We start from the raw sequence: 17,778 nt of genomic DNA, 5'->3' as shown, positions 1-17,778 counted from the left end.
TCCTGCTTTTTCTTCAAATGCAGTTGTAATTCTCTTCACGAGCAACAGCTCCTTGCAGCTTTACTCAGCGTGAAAGAAAAGACACTCACCACTGTATAACTCTCCGAAACACACCACGGAGAGCAAAGAATATTGTTTTTTTTAGCTGAAACCGAAACAGCAAGCTTGAAAAAGGGCATAGCAACTGGAAAAATTGTCTCAAGTAGGAGTGAAGTGCATATGGTATGACAGACAAAAAGTCACGGGTCCTTTGCTCCAATTATGAAATTTTTCGTAACTTCCCCAATGCCCACCACAACCGAAGCCATGTCAAGTTATATCATAAAAATTAAATGTCAACTATCCTGGGCAGTCTTAATGTGTAACGGAAGGCAGAGATTACAGAGTCACGAGGCTGAACTGTGGCACCAGGGAACACAACAAAAAGCGAACCTTGTACTGGGATTTATTCCACGTTTGAAGCATTGACTCGCGCTGTCATTTTGAAAATGATTTCAGCGTTTTATTGACTAAATTTTAAGGCGCCTTTTATCACACCCCAAAATTACAATAAATATACATTCATCTTTAGAAGGCAAGCGTTCAAAAAAATTAGTAAGTGTCAGAAGCAACGTTCCCTTCTGAGTTCGCCCCAGTACGAGAGAGCAGAACTTAACTGCTCTCGCAACCCAGCCTCGTCCCCTAAATTAAAAAAGAATGTGATGTTTTCTTCATGTCCCCTTCTATATGCAACATGAGACATTTATGTTTAGCACTGGATGAGACAGGTTTCCTGGAGAACAAATGGTGCACAATGACGTAACCTGAGGCTTTAGCAATATGCAGATGCAACGAGTGCCGAACTACAGCTGCACAAGCAACCTTCATGCAGTCGTTTCCTAATTTTCAGGGCCTAAATTTGCATATAGTATGTTATTTTTAAACGATTAAATCATTTTCAGTATGCACCCAGAACTACTTGATGGAAAACTAAGCAGGTTTGAACTTCTCTACAGGCCTGGACACAGAAATGTCATATAACAGCATTCAGCAGAAATTAAAATTATATTACTATTATTCTGTCTTGAAAGCAGCAGGAAATTACATTCTTAAAATACAAATCACTTTGTCATGTTCTGAAAACTTTGTATTAGCTCTTTGGCAGGAAAAAAAAAAGTTTGTAAAATGCAAAATAGGGTACTTGCTTTACACTTTAATTATTGTAACTCGTTGTGTCACCATGAGATATGAGACTATAAATATACACACCATTGTTCAGAATGCCCTTATTGTGCTACAATACTGTTTAACACTGAGCATACGTGCCCCTACCTGAAAAAACATCAGTTGCTGGAGAAATGGGAAGCCAAGCTTTGAAACTAGTCCTCAAAATACCTCTTCTGAGGTAGCCCAGTCTTAAAATCAAATAGCTTTTTGGCTATAAGAAAAAGAAGTGTAACTTTTTCTTATAATTAATACCCTACCCAGAAAAGATCAATTGCTCAAGTCCACCACAATGATGCAAGAGAATACATACATTAAACTTATGCGTAAACACAATTTATTCCTTCCTTAGAAAATGGCTGGCGATAAATCTCTTCAAATCATTTAACGGAAGGGACCGAATCTAACTCTTCTGGTTAGTTTTTCCTAATCTGCCACTGTAGCTGATCACATTAGAGCGCTATAAAGATGTCTTAAATTATTAAGCACTGTGCAAAAATGGAACCAAGCTGCCCTCCAAACTTCACGTGGGAAAAGACAGTGGCTGGGGAAAAACAGACTGTGTCACTGGCTTAAAAAAATCAGAGGTGCTGATTTGGGAGCCAGGGCAAACAGAGCAATCTTGATTCTTGTCTGGGGGAACACCAGGTAAGACAGATTCCTCACAAATGCCTCTAGATAATTAGGATAAATGAAAATACTTCTAACTCTCATCCTCTACAGAGTTCAGTCAGCAAGTTCTCTATTTTTCCCAAAATACCAAGAAGATTAAAGGCTGAAAGAAATAGTGGAATAAACATGACCGGTCACTGCAAACTCCAGCCCAACAAGCTGGAACTTTCGCAGCAACTGAGTACGACAAACCCCTTTGGGCTCCTGTCTCCCTTTGCTGGTATGGAGGTTGTTTAAAATTGAATCTGTCCTAAGCCAAACAACGTGACAAAGCTAAAAAGGAAAGCAGGGAAGGATTTCAAGAAAGAAAGTGAAACTAAAGAGGCTTTTAGACAAGCTCTTGTTTTTCCTGACAGAGATGAGAATGGAATAGCAAGATCTGAAGTACTGCGGTATCACACGGAGCTCCTCGTAATTTGAATTGTGGAAACCTCGGGAACGGTTCATGGATAGCACTGAAAACCATCACCTATTTCAGCCCTCAGATCGTATGGCCTTAAGAGCATGCTCTTTTGTTTGCATTTTACAATTAATCCCCCACATATTCAATTTTAAGAAGTCTCCCAGTTACGTGATGCAGTGCTTTTAATATTTCCTCTTAGTAGAGGCTTAAAAACAAACAAAAAAAGTGTTGGCATCACTTGTTTTTAAATACAGATGTAGAATGGAGCGTGTGAAAGGAGATATAATATTCATACGGAGAAGTTCTGAGAACAGAAATAGCTTGTCAACTTCTTAGCTCGTCTTTGCTTATGGACACTCATCCTGGCGAATTTCTGTTCCCCCACTTCCCTTTCCTTCTAACTTTAGCTTTTACCTGAATTACTCTAGAAGTGACCTATAGCAAGCTTAAAAAAAAAAAAAGTCCTCATTCCACACAGAACACATGGGCAGCAGTTCAACTAACTTCATTAGTTTAACTGTATTTGAACAGTTATGCTAATAAAATTTAAATGTTTTGTACATAGCTCATCATGTATTCTATTTTGAAGTATAGCTGCAGGTTGGAATTGTTGAGTTTTTTATTTAAAGCAGTATAAATATTCTTGACAGTATAAAATCTTCCAACGATCATTCACTGCAATATGAAAACACAAGAGCATGGTTCATCAATTGTTAAATTAGTACAGGAGCTGACAAACCTGCCCTTAATTAAGGCAGCTCTGCACTGGAAATCCTCACTTTGAATCAGGAAGGATAATTAGGCTCTCAGGTCAAAAGCAAACAGCACAGTGAAAACAAACATTCAAGTTTGCTTGAAAACAGATTTTCCATACTTAAAGGAAGCTCAGTAATTGCTTAAGGTATTAACGGTGCAGGCCTCAGTACGTAACATGCTGTATTTTATTCTTCTATAATTTGCACCATTCATTTATTTTCAAAGTTTGTTGTAGAGTATTGTACTCCGATTACAAAAAGGATATTCCCACCCACCCCCCCATTCTCAAAAAAAAATTGGCTCCATTTAAATTTGAGACAAATTTTATAAATACTTTTAAATCTGAATTTCAGAATGGACAAACTTGGGGGGGGTATAATTTGCAAAACAAAAATGCCCAGTTAACTTGATGACACAAGGTAGTTTTGTTTTCAGGTTTTTCTAATCCATGCACAGCACTTAAAAATACTGACACACAGAGAACACACATACACCCCACTCCCCCCAAGCAAATTCAGAAGTTAAATATTTCAATGTTTACCTCACAAAAAAAAAAAGTTTAAAAGGGGAGGGGAAGGACCAAAGCAGAAGGTTGGAGGCTCTGCGGGCAGGCGGCCCCAGGCAGACCAGCAGAGGGGGGTGCGGGAGCGCGGCTGCTCCGCGCCGCTTGAAAAATATGAACCATCCAAAGGTAAATACATCTTTAGCATGTCTGACATTCACGGCAGGGTTTCTGTGTATTGTCCATCACGTTGGCTGTATTAACAGGCCATAAAAATCGAGCTGAAGAACTGAATCTCCCATCAGAACTAATCCTGTAACCTCTATTTACTGCCTATGGCATTCGGGCAGACCTGAGGATAATAGGAGGCTCCAGGGATACAGAACAATCTTTTTTCCTCGTTATTTATTTTTACAAATACAAAAACCATGTACCTTTGAGGACATGTTAACTGCAGAATATTGAAACAAAATCTGCAAGCACCAGTTACAGAAATGACACTTAATTAAACTGTATTTATACTAGAAAGCAAATAATTATTTGTAAAATTAAGACAGCTGTCTGGGAAGCTTAGTTCCAAAGAGCGACTGCAAGGATCATTTGGGTACAAGCCAAGACAGGCCAGTTACTCACACGGATCCTCAGCACGAGAAGGCCCTTGTGTATCTCAGCCTATCGGAAGAAATTGAAAAAAAAATAAAAATAAAAGTCTGATCAAAAAAAACCTCCTCGCACAGACCACCTACACTACACGGCTACAGTGCAAGTTCTACTGTTGCACTTAATCCCGCTGCTAATAAATTTTAAATAATTAAACTCATGTTCTCAGCAGTTTCGATTTACGTTTCTGTGTACCGCAGCTCCCAGGGCCCCTGGGACCGGCCGTACCCCCCGCAGCACCGACCTTCGGCTGGTACCAGCCCGCGGCCCAGAGAAATCCACTGCAGGGCTCTCCGCACGCCTCCCGCTAGACCTCAATGCCCAGCGTTTGTTAGTGTTGGCAACAGCCCGAGAGCTGCTCTTGTGCAACACTTCATTGTGTTTGTCTCCGTTTTTCCACCAGCCTTGCTAAAATAATTCCTTCTCTAACTTCGCTACATGTGCTTTGAGGTTCCTACCGATTTTCTCTTGGACACGCGACTGTCCTGGTTGCAGTCACATCCGCAGGGAGGACAGTTCCAGGAGGAGAAATTCCCGTTTTCCTTCCCCGCGACAGAAAACATCTAGGAAGCTGGCAGAACGGCCCCGGCAGGAGAGGGGGAAGGGCTGCGCGCCGCCTGAGCCACGGCTTGGGCCCTCTGCGCCTCATCCATCACTTCCTAGAAGCACAAGGCGGCGGAAACAATAGCGCAGACTCCGGCCAACTCCGGTCGCTCCTGGGAAGGATCGCAAAGAGCCAGCGGAGCCACAGAACTTTGCATTTTCCACAGCAGACTCCCTCGGTCCTTCTACACCTTCAGGCGTCCGACCTCCCCCAGGGCCCTCTCTGATCTTGGCGGGCACATGGCGAAGTCCGAAATCCTTCAAGATTCTCTTCTGCGTGGCAGCGAGGAACGGACGTTTGGAAGATCGCTCCACTTCAAAGACGTGGGGTGAAAGGGAAGGGTCGGGAGGAATGGATGAACGAAATAACAGCCTGGCAGGACGCAATTCCACAGCTTCCCTTCTGGTGTCCGCTCTGCAACCCGCGCTAACGGGCTCCTCCAAGAACAAGGCGGTTCCCATTAACTAATCACTAGTTATTTAGATCAAAGGGTTGCTGGATCAGGCCAAAATACTGACAAATAGAACAATATAAAAAAAAAAAATGAGTAGCTCTGGCCATCCCATTCAACCTTTTGGGTTTGCTTTTTTAACAAATACCCAGATAGCAAGAACAAAAGACATACTGATATAAAGAAAGCCAAGCAAACCTTCTCAAAGTTAATCACTCTAAGTTAAGAATTTGTATACATTCTACAAAGTCTGTAAGTCACAGTATTTTTCAACACGACCTCAATTAACATTTGGTATTGCAAAGTTAACGCATCATCCTGATGAATCCTCAGTTAACCCTTCGGATTTAAATGGATTTGTGTTATTTGGATTACCATAAAGTGTTCCAAGAGATTATTAAAAAGCTGATGGAAAGTTGATCAATAATGTTGAGAGACACGTTAAAATTCCAAGCAATGTACTCAAAATCAATTTTTTAAGCCTCTTTCACAAATAACAGATGTGCTTCAAGATTTAGCCCAAACTTGCTTTCCTGTAACTGTACAAAAATCTTTTCTTTGTTCCTTGGGTATCCTGCTAGCAGAAAAATCAACTCCCCTACCTACACAGATCCAGAAGTGTATGCAACTAGGATGTCAAATTCAAATTTGCACTTTAAGCTTTCTTTTTAAAAAAAAGCATGGATGACAAATTGGAAAGCATAACTATATTGAAATGATTACTAAAAACCTCTCTCCACCACAAACGAATGCAAATCACTTCTGCACTTAAATTATTTTTAGAAGCGATCAGACCATACTTTTAAAAGAAGTCCAGACTAGATGCTGGTAGTGACAATAACACTAGTAGAGTTGCTTATTTTAATCGCAAACCATCATTCATTATCTCATGCTCTCCAATCACTTCTGAAATAGATACCGTATGATGCAATGTGCCCGGGTCTGATGATGGAAGGGGTAACAGAAAACAATTTTATTTTTAGCCTTACTCTGAAATTAAAGACGTTGATAGAGGCTGGATGTCTGCCCAACAGGCACGGGGCTGCTGGTTCCTTCAAAGGGACGGAAAAACAAAATAAGGGAACACCTACCCACGCGCGGGAAGGGGAAAGGGTAAGTTTTACACTTAAATCCAGCATGGCCCCTAACTATGCTCCACAGTTTCATCACCCTCACTTAAAATCTGTAGATGGACCAGGAAGGCAAGAAAATTTCCTTTCTTCCTATGCATTTCTTCAAGAGTTAGGGCTCAGAGAGGCGTGAAGAGAATTCTCCACCCCTCCGTTTGTACTGGTTTTTTTTCAAGAGCTAGTTAGCCTGCAGTATTGCCATCCTCAACGACGGCTCCTGACACAGTGCTGCTCTGCTGACTCGGACTGCAGCATCGCAGGACTCTGCCAAAGGCAGTTGTTTGGGAGAGAACTAACACAGCTGGGAGCCCTGCTCCCAAACAGGAACAAATACTGAGGCTGTGACAGCTCGACATCTCCTGGATGGGAGAAGGTGCCGAGGAGGCCCAACTTGCAACTCCTGTCTCCACAGATCACCTTTCTTCATAGATTGGGGCAGATTTGGGCACTATTAACACTACCTGATCCAGAGAAGGAACACGAGCTTTCTCTTTCCAGTGCACTGTGATCTTTGCAGGCAAACATACCGGCTGCACAAACTACCACCGTTCTTTTACATGAAAGATATTGCCCTTGGAACCAAAAGAACCAAAACAGGGTTTTGAAAGCTTCCATCAAAATGAGGTCACTAAAAATACTTAAAAGAATTTCAACTCGCAAAAACCTACTCCTTAAGAAGTTAAACGCAAAACCACTGGTTGGCAAAGCAGGCCCAACTTGTTGGTAGAGAAGTCCACTGGAGAAGACAGAGTCAGTAGTTAGAGAATATTCAGCATGCACTAGTCTGGAGTTTTAGAGTTACTGAGCTGAATTTTATTAAAAATTACACAGAGAAGGTCATTAACTGCTATGAGGAAGAAATGAGAGTCATGTTTCCTTTGACCACAGAGTCTTGTACATGATCCCAGAGTCTCCAGAACCTGCGCTGTGTATCCCTCCTTTAGCACCGCTTATTCAGAGGTCCAAACAGGAAACTAAAACAATTGTTCATTGCTGTAGAACATCCTCTAAAACCTGTATGAATAAATAATCTTTAATCTTGGAATTAATATGATCACTCCTGCCCGAAATTAATGCTTCAGGTTTTGTAACTGTTTCAATTAAGTAGTTTTTATTATTGGAGCTTTTAGTATAACAAAAATATTTCAATTTTATCATAAAAGCTGTTACTTGATCTAGTTCTAGGTCCCTACATAGTGACAAAAACCAGAAATCACCAAGTTGTCTGGACTCAACAGGTAAAGGAAAGAAGAAAAGCACTGGAATGCTGTTTCCTTCTGGCAACGTATGGGAACGTGTGTATCTTCTTGGGAGTAGGGGTCAGCGAGGAGGGAACTCTCATACAGTTACATCATTGAAAAGAAAACATCTGAAACATTTATAGCCAAAACATTAAAGTAGTTCTGTTAAACACTGTCTGCTTTCAGACAATTCATTTCCAAGGGCATTACTATGTAGCCACTGTCAAGTATTTGAACACACCTAAGTTAGAGTTTAAATGCTTAGGTGATTATTTTAATATGAAGACAGCTAGTGTTATTTTATTGTCATGCACCAAGGAAGGTAAAATATGAATAAGGTAAGTGGACAGGCAAGCATATGACAACACATTATCAGCCCACGTGATGAAATCCAGCAAACCAAACTAAACAAGGTATTGAACTAACAAAAAAAAAAAGCTACCACTAATAAAAAACACACATTGCGCAGTAAACATTCAGTTGTTACACAAATCACTAAAATGCATAAGCAAGTTCCAACAGCAAAAACCAAAACACGATACGATAAAAATGTAGCTACCAGATGCAAATGTACAGAACGACAGCAATTACGCTTCCTCAGCCCCTTCCAATTAGCAACGCCAGCTATAATTGACGCGCCCCATGTTCCATGATGCTGCATCGGGGATAAAACCCAACCCCCAAATTGCCCCCATCTACCCTGCAACTACAGCACCTCCCCTTAGCGAGACCGCATATGGCTTTTCTTCAAGTTTTCTGCCCTTTTAATCAGTCTCTTAAGAACACTTTAATCTAATCATTGCCTTTGGTGTTCGTGGAGCTTTGTAGACTGCAGAAGTTATACCCCGCTCAGTTAATATTGAGCATATGAAGTTTCTTACCTCCAATATTCTGGATAATTATTGTAGTTGCAACAAGGACCTATAAAAAAAATTGATTTCTTTAGAAAGGGTAAGGATAACTGAAATCATATGTCCATAGCAGTCGTAAAACACATATGTATTATCTTAAACAGACCAGATGTAGAAGTGATAACGAGTACTGAAAGGATGGACATCTTCTCTTTACTGAAGAGTGTAACACATGGCAAGCAACGCAATCTAAAATGAATACAAAAGCAGAAAATTTCCCTGAAAATACCATGTGTTCATCCCAAGATGACAAAACAAGATAAGTTGGAGTGAAGCCTGTTCTGCAGCAGATGAGGTTTTTAAATCACTGAAAACATGTTAAGTGCATTCTAATTGACATCAGGTGAGTACAAATGAAATGATCATTCATCTCTGAAAAGAGAGACTGAAGAGATTTGTGCAAGCTACTTCCTCACTCCAAAAACCTCAATATTTTTAACTGGCATATCATTATTATTTTAAACTAGTAAAATAGATAGACATTTATTTTTCTTCAGCATTTGTGATTACTCACACTGGACTGATATGGAAGTAGAAATGATCACAGGCCATTAAAATACTTGTCCAAATACAAAGAATTAACTTTAACTGAAAAAAAACTAAAAGCGTCTAAAGTTTTCCCAGTGTTTTCTTTGCAGTTCAGTTCTAAAATAGTGTGATCATCTAGAATATTACAGGGGTTTTTTTCACCCACTGCTCTTCTTGATGTAGCAGGACCTTCCTATACAAGTGATACCATTAGGTCAACTTGGAAAAAATTAAGCCACAGTTATGAGAAGAAAAACTATTTGGTACTTTTGAATAAAATCTGAAAGCAGAGTTGCCATTTTTTTCAATTGATCAGATAGAAAATCACATTGGATTTTAAACAAATTCAAAGTCAGTCAAAGATAAAAAATAAAAGTATGGTATCTTGGAATTTGCCATAGACGGAAAGCAATACTTCATGCCTTTGGAAAGGGGGATTCAGCAGTCTTCCAATAGCAAGAAATCTCCATCACAAATCGCAGAGACATTTTTGATAGGAAATCATAAATAAGGTTGAAAAACTCCTCTGCTTCAAGAGCATTTACCATCAGTTTGCTGTCAACCTAACAGGCCAGATCAAGCAAGGTTTGCCTGTATTGTTAGCAAACGACTTGGGTGAAGGAAAATTACTACTTTAAAGTAAAAAGGAAAGAAAAAAACCATACGTGTGCCTGACTAAGGTGATGAGAGTTCAGGAGTGGGATTAGAATTCAGAATGTTTGGGGTAAACTAGAAAAGTCTACAGAACGACAAGATCAGTTAAAAGCAATGTACTAGGCCATAAATATATGACTTGGAGTTATTAGATTGCAAATAGAGAAAACCGTCTTGGGATGACACAACAGGCAGCGTGAAACACCCCCATAAAAAGCAAATCTTGTTTTGGGATTTAATACCAGCCATGTTCTATCTAAAACACAGGTACTGATAACATTTCTTGTCACTATCTGACTCTCAGTCAGTCAACTGTGTCCTGTTGTGCAGGGAAGTTTTAAGAGAGGCATATAAATATCAAGGATACTTCAAGAGAGGAAGATTAAGTGCTCCAGAAAAAAATTAATCAAAACAACGGCTTCACAACCTAGAAATATTACAGTGCTCTCTGTGCACACTGAAAATAAAAGATCAGATGATTTTACGCACAAATTATTTAAACTGAAAATTAGGAAAAAGTATATTAGGGAGAAAAATACTGATGTTGACTACATAGTGAAGCTGTGAAATCTCTTTTATTTAAACTTTTAAATAACAGGTTAGACAAACCAAGAATGGTTTATGTAAGTTTAGCTGCTTCAGAGGAAAGGCACACTAAGTCATATTTTAACATATCCTTAAGCTCTACATTTCTATGACTTCTGCATCTAATGGCTTCTGGTTAAAGTGTACAGAACAGCTCCTATAAAAAATGATTTTATTTCATACCTTGCTAATATCAAGATTTATTATCTCTTGAGGTTGATCAGTTCTTATCTGTGATCGATAAATATGGATCCTCACAGACAACACTCATATCTGCTTGTTAATACTAATGGAAGTCTTAAAAACACCTAATAGCTCAGATTTAATTCTCAGTTACATTAAAACAGAAGAAATCAGACTCTAGCCTGTTAAGAACAACTGAGTTTTTGTTAAATTACATTGTTTCAGTAAAATACTAAAATCGCACTTGTATGTAGTAAAATTCCCTTTTAGCATCATTTAACTGAAACACAGAGCATAGAAGTCATAACATTAAATGTGCAGTATCCACTAGTAGCATCTCCTGTGCAGCCAGTACTACGGGACAACATTATCTACCAGGAAAAATGGATTCAGTGCACACTACTAAAAAAACATGGCTTACATGCTGATTACTCTCATACCAAAAATGGTTAGTTTGCTGGCTTGGTTTGTTTTTTTAATCATGAGATAAAATAATAAGTAAGACACATTCACCTAAAGAGTTTATTAAACAAAAGAAGAAAATTAACATGCATTAAATGTGCTCATTTTTGTTCCTATTGTGGAAACTACAGGAAAAGAAAACGCTTATCTGAGATCTCTATTAAACCCCAGAACACCAACAGCAAATCACTTACCTGTCTCTTAACAGTTTACAGCAGAGGTACCATGGGGCTGTAACAAACCTGTGCCAGTGAGCAAATATTTGTGCATACAACTAAAAATGAACAAATTGACAGGAAAGTGGCACAAAATCTTGCATTTAAGAAATGTCTATTTTACAGTTAACTAAAGTCTGGGCTTCTGTAGACCAGACACAGTAACTGAAAGGCAGTGAAAAGATTTTTCAGTACACTAGGATGTCAGTAATCACACTACATCTTTCATTTATATCTCTTTACTATGCAAAGAACAGTTGTATCATCACAAGCATGAGACCAAGAAGAAAAATACACAGGTAAAAATAAATACTCACCTTTCCAGTTGATCCAAAAGCAAACAGGCCAAGGTCTTCGTAAGAAGTGACAGCTGTTAGTAAGGAAAACGAAGTTAAAATATTTTTAACTTCAAAATCACTTGAAAGCTCCAGCTTGGCCTTTTCCCCCTTTTTAAATGAACATAACACAGGGCAGAATTAAGAGAGTATTTTATAGTATTTTTTATTTATAAAATAGGTTTTATATATGCCTGTACTCCTGCTACAAAATACAGCTATATGCTTAACCATTCACAGACTCTCCAGAATCTCAATTTAATAGTAAAAATACTAATACTGAAAAAAAAAAAACAACACGAAACAACCACCACCAAACAAACAAAACCAAACACCAAAATCAAAAAACCAACACACACACACAAAACCCCAACCAAATTTTAACAACACATTGCCTTCTCCCAAAGATTTTTGCAAGTGATACTACAGGTAAAGAATTCTGAAATTAAATTAGACATAAGCTATTCCCATATTTTATTTGTTAAAAGGGCACACTTTTAAAAATGAAAACAGAGGATCCATTTTTATCTTTCTACAAATATAAACATCAATCACCACCTTTTAAAAACTTGGCGTTATTTATTTTCAAGAGACCTGTAGGTAAACACCTTCCCTGGTTGAAATCTATTCTTAAAAAAGCAAAACAAAATACACCAAAATAAAACCAAAGCAAAAAAAAAAAAAAAATCCTGTCCTTGCCTGCACCTGACTTACATAATTCCATTAAAACAGCCTGTGGTTTCCTGGACACTTTTGTTGAGTTTTAGCTGAAGTTCGCTCCTAATATTGCTGGGAACTCAAACCAACCCCTTCTCAGAAGGAAGGAAATCATAAAAAAGCCTTTTTTTTCACTGTTGCTCTGTATTTTGTTATTAAAAACTCAAGCGATACCAAGAAGATGAAAGTTTCTGAGAAATACTACTCGCTTTCTCAGTATATAATAAAATAGCCGGCAGCTGCAAATGCCTCAAATGTCAAACTAATCTCAAACCCACGTAATTTTGTTGCCATACCCCTTCCTTTCCCTTCCTCAGCCCTACATGGGACACAACGGCTTCCACACCTGTCGCGTCTCAATTTGGGGCCCGGCCCCACAATTTGAGCTGCCGGGGCCAGACCTTCACACCTGAGCGAAGTCCCACCGGAGCAAACGACACACGAGACTGGGGACACGGGCGGTTCACAGGGATCGGATGGCGGGACCGGGGCCTCAGGCCACGAACTGCTTGAATTTCACTGGAGTTCTGCACGCGATCAGATCTGGGCTCCAAAAGGGAGGGGGAAAAAAAGCCAAAAAAACCCCCCGACCAAACAAACAAAAAAACCAAACAAAAACCACAACAACAACACACCACAAAACTTCATTATTTTTCTCATATGATTTTTTTTCCAAAGGTGATGTTTCACATTCCGCTCTACTACTGACACCAATGCGCCGTAACAAAATAAACGAAATAACAAAATTCAGCAAGCCAGAGTCAGCTCTCAGCATAAACCTGGGCTAATCTCCTGTGAACACTGATACAAGTTATAATATATACAGGTATCATTAAACAAGAAGTATGTCTTATTAGATTTTATCCTGGATTTTTCTTAATTTATTCTTATGAAGTTGTTGACCCCAAGAAAAAAAAAATAGCATTTTAGAAGGCCATCTCCAATGGCATCAAGAAAGCAGCAAAACGTTAAACGTATTTAGGGGCGAGTTGTTTTTGCCACACGAGAATGAACACACAGCACATACGTATGAGGAGTTACCAACAAAAAGAGAACAAAATTTTCCACCTCATTCCAAACCAGCAATATAAAACCCTGGGATATTTTCTACACTAACTCTGTTTCTGTAATCAATTTAGTCCTGTGAACACTGGGAAGCCCTAATACTTCATCACATTACTTTTGTAATTTCAAGCATATATGGAACAAAATATTAAGCACAACTGCTCTAAAGATAAACAAGTTCTGCCTGTTTGGCTTGATTTGTTATTTTATTAACACGAAACAGAAATCATCTGCAAAGTGAAATTGGCAAATACAGTACAATACTCATGACTAACTCATAAAATGAAAAGAAAAAAAAGCCACAAAACTTCAAAGTACATCCCACTTACATTCCCAATTCCTCCCCTTACAGAGTAAGCTCAGCCTTTGTGAGCCCAAACCTCAAAACAACGTAGATCGTACCGAATCAACACCGGGAGAAAACGTTGACTGAACTAATCCAAATCTAACCCTTGATGCTTGGCCATTTTTTTTTTTTGCTAAGCCTGTTGGTCCACACAAATAATTTGATTTTGTCAAAGTATAGACCAACGTAATTTAACAAAGACACTGCCTTTTTTTTTTTTTTAATGCAACTAAAATGCCTGTGCTTAATAAATCCTGGTTTCAGTTTAAAATGGAATTAGTATGAGAGCTTCCTTTTCAGAAGGTATTTCATACGTCAGCTCTTTCCAAGGATTACTTTGATAATTTGAATACCTGAATGAATAGTTTACAAACACATTCCAAGGGGTTTTTTCTTCAGTCTCTAAATTTTTTCTAGCTCATTCTTTAACACAAAACTACTCAAATTTCTTTCCAATTCCTTGCCATGGATTAAGCTTAATACTATAACATTGTTCACAAATGCATGTAGGTTTTACACAGAAAAATGTTCAGTTATCTAGCTTGGAAGCAAACACGTATGTGGATTTTACTCTGTCAAGGTGCAACAGGTCACTTTTTAAAGACAGCGTTCCAAGGAAAAACTCGGAATGCTATCTAACATGAAATTACTTCAGTATTTTACAGGAATTGTAGTGAACATAATCAGAGATAAAACTGATCAAACTTACTAACAAAACAAACAAACAAACCACACACCAAACAAAACCCACACGAAATCAACAACAAAACCCCCCTGACCCAAAAACACAACCAACAAACCTCCCCCAAAACACAGAAAGGCCATAAATCCAGCAAACTTATCCAGACATAGTTCTGGTACTACTATTATCTGTCAACATGAGGTGATAACTAATTATTAACTGTAAAGTGCTAGTTTCAGACAACAGAAATACTTCACCCTGTCATTTCTGCAGTATTCCTCGCTTTCAGTTGTGTGCATTTAAAAAATGCTTTCTAGAGGTGGAATGTTACCTTTGGACAATAACTGAGGAATTAAACCATTCCTGTATCTTAGGTCTCTGAGTTCATAACATGGAAATTTTCTTACTTGAAAAAGCTTAAATCCTTAGTTTTGCCCCTTTCACTAGTAGTTCTTTAAAGGAGCTCTTTAATTATTATTGCTAGACAACAACAACATAATACCACTTAATGCCTATAGAACACAGAACTTTTCACCCTCAAATAAGAGGTAAAGAAAGATCCTAACAAAATAACTCCATTCCCGCCAGCCCTTTTTTTCTTTTTTGCTTCTGTGTCTTTCTAGCTACTTATTTCAGGCTCTGATTCCTTTCTAGTAAACAGAGCTCCAACAGACCAAAAAAAATTAACAAAGAATCATCAAGCCGCCAGCAATACCAACCATAAAAGCAACCCTACCTCTGAAGAATATTTTTTTAAGAATGTATGAAGAAGATCACTCAACAGGTGAAGACAGGAGCAGCAGATCTAAGAAGAATCAGGAAGCAATCATCTGAGAGACCAAAGCGAGCTATGGAAAACAAAGCCAGTGAGAAAAGGAATGGAAGTTTTCTCCCACCACCTTTGAAAAGAGGGAAACAGATGAGAGGGAAACAATAACCAGGTGACTGGAAGAAATGAAGACTTCCTGCTACAACGTGATCTTTATGTACAAGAACTCAAAGATCTAGTGAATTGTTTCAGTAACAATTAAAAGCAGGAAGAATTAAAACAGTAGCAGATTATATTGCAGATATTAGAGTCTACTGTTTGAATATTCGCAAAGCAGTGTGATTTCTAAGGACTGCGGTGTGAGTTTTCACACAGTATCAAAAATGCTGTAAAAACCTGCATCTATAAAGTGCCATGAGAATTCCATTATCGAATACAATTACAAAACCTGAAAGGTATCAATTTCAAACCAGACAAAATAGATACCACGAGTAGAACAAAAGTCTGTTATTTTACTGCTCTTAAGCCTTTGCTGAAAGCAACAGTTCACACTGAAGTATTGTGGTCCAGCCAGCACCAAAATAATTTTGCTGCAGAAACACAGGATCTATCTTTTTGGAAAGATGAAAGAGGCATTTGGAAAAAAAACAGAACTGAAAATCTAGAAACCAGTCAATTTGGCACTGACTTTTCATAAGAAGTTTCAAAATTGTATTTTTAAGCGGCAAATAGCAATCATTAAAAATGTTAACTATTTCAACACCAGTGAATCAGACACAACTAGCTGTTAACATGCTGTTAATTATAATAATTACACTGCATCGCGTCTTTGTGATATAGGTAAGGAAGTATTTCAGACACCACTGTTAAGATAAATCCTTTGCACTTACCAGTCTGAGTGCACATACTGAGCAGAAGAAACACAGAGTAAGAAGCAAGGCTGGCAACAATCAGCAGCAAGACACTAAAAAAAAAAAAAAGGCAAAATATTCATAATTAAAGCACTTTTGCAGTACAATGCACTTTCTATCTTTAAGAATGCTGGTTTTGCAAGAAGCTAGCACGAGACAGGATTTCCTCATTTTATGGCCCATATCTGCTGACTGTGGTTCATATGGTCTCTGACCTTCCCAATACTCGCAAAGCTGCTTATATCGTCCACCAAAGCACATCACATAACTGACAGGGTATTGAATATATTAATTACAATAAGCATCAGTGTCTTTACACTAACAAATCTGTATCTTCTAATGAAGTGAATCTAACACTTAGGAAATGATAAAAGTGACAATTCTGGCAACCTCGGCCCCATTATCCATAGGTTATTATGTACAACAAGCAGAAGTGCGAACAAAAGCACAAACTGATTCACATTTTTCAGATACGTAGCCATCCTACTCCAGAAGGCCCATTTCTGGGACTAAAGGAGACAGCAGCTTTAAATCATAAATATCCATCTATTAGGAGTAATGGCCAAGAAATTGCCACCATGTGGCAATTTAATGCAATGTCTGGGCCATACTTACGTTAGGCCAGATTTGAATGACTAAACTAAAGAAGGAAGATATTATCCAACAATGCTAAAAAGTACATGCTATTTATTTCTTCCTTCCTCAGTTTTTGCAAAAGAGTCTTAGCAACTGAGTTTCATTCCATTTAAGACTACAAGCTGAGTTCAAAAATAAGCGTACGTAAAACCCCAAAACTTACCTAAACCCCATGATCCCTGTGTTGGCCATAGCATAGGATAAGCCGAGTATCCCACTTCCCATGATCGCATTCATTAAATTAAACACCGAGAAACCAAAGGAGGAGCCACGACTTGGAGTATCCTGTGAAAAAGGCAAAACAAAGTTTGATTAGTGAGAGAGGGGTTTTGGTCTTTTATAGGACGAAATTTAAAGGGAGGGGGGGAGTAGGGGGCATGGGGAGAGAGTCAATTTTTCCTTCCCTAATCTAAATCAGAATTTTCTAAGAGCACGCAACCCCTCATGCGTATAAACAGCACGATGCCATCCCAGGAGGATCTCAAGACCGCTACAACTTTCGAGTGCGGTGATGCCGGGGCGCAAAACCCGTGCAGCCAGGGCGCTGTCTAAAGGCAGGTTTATCCCTGCGGCCGGCAGCGCAACCGGCAGCGCGTCCCGGACCTGGGCACTCGCCGCATCAACCGCAGCCACAGAAGCTCCAGGACCAGCCGTTCAGCTCCACAGGCCCCGCTCCCGCCCGTGCTTCCCCCGCCCCGGCCCTTCCCGCTGCCCTCGCCGGGTGTCAGACCCGGGAGCCCCCGGTCCCGCCCCGCCGAGGTCCCGCTCCCCCCGCGCTCCTCACCACCGAGCCCGCCTGGGGGCCGCCCCGACAGCCGCAGCGCCCGGGGGGAGCTCGGAACGCAAACCCGGCCGCGCCGCCGCCCCCCGGCAGAGCGGAGCGGGCCCGGGCAGCCCCGCGGCCGCAGCCCCCTCAGGGCGCTCCCCTCCCCTCCCCACCGCCGGGCCGCCCCCTCACACGCACAGAGCCCGAAGGCCGTGGCGGCAGCAGCGGGGCGGACTCCTCGTCCTGGTCCGCCTCCTCGTCCCGCTGCCGGCGGGCGGACAGGTACCAGCCCCGCTGCCCCGGGCCCCGCTCCATGGCCGCGCCGGCCCCGCCGCTGGGCTCTGAGGCAGCGCCGCCGGGGGCCGGCCCGGGGGGGCGTGGCCGACAAGGG

At 40.1% G+C, this 17,778-nt stretch overlaps 1 protein-coding gene across 2 annotated transcripts in view; it reads right to left on the bottom strand.

The window, feature by feature from the left end:
• Nucleotides 1–17,741, bottom strand: part of SLC38A6 (solute carrier family 38 member 6) — a 39,699-nt gene extending 21,958 nt beyond the window's left edge. For both annotated transcript variants that reach the window (XM_065635285.1, XM_065635287.1), the window contains exons 1-5: nt 17,586–17,741; nt 16,785–16,906; nt 15,965–16,038; nt 11,478–11,530; nt 8,504–8,543 (exon numbers count right to left, since the gene is read on the bottom strand). In XM_065635285.1, coding sequence (XP_065491357.1) covers nt 8,504–8,543; nt 11,478–11,530; nt 15,965–16,038; nt 16,785–16,906; nt 17,586–17,702 — 406 coding nt within the window. In that variant the 5' untranslated portion in view covers nt 17,703–17,741. The remainder of the gene's footprint in view (nt 1–8,503; nt 8,544–11,477; nt 11,531–15,964; nt 16,039–16,784; nt 16,907–17,585) is intronic.
• Nucleotides 17,742–17,778: the final 37 nt, after the last annotated feature.

The sequence above is a fragment of the Caloenas nicobarica genome, chromosome 5 (assembly GCF_036013445.1).
Source record: "Caloenas nicobarica isolate bCalNic1 chromosome 5, bCalNic1.hap1, whole genome shotgun sequence".
Taxonomy (NCBI): domain Eukaryota; kingdom Metazoa; phylum Chordata; class Aves; order Columbiformes; family Columbidae; genus Caloenas; species Caloenas nicobarica.
The sequence above is the reverse complement of the archived record's forward strand: the minus strand, read 5'-3'. Positions and strand labels throughout refer to the sequence as shown.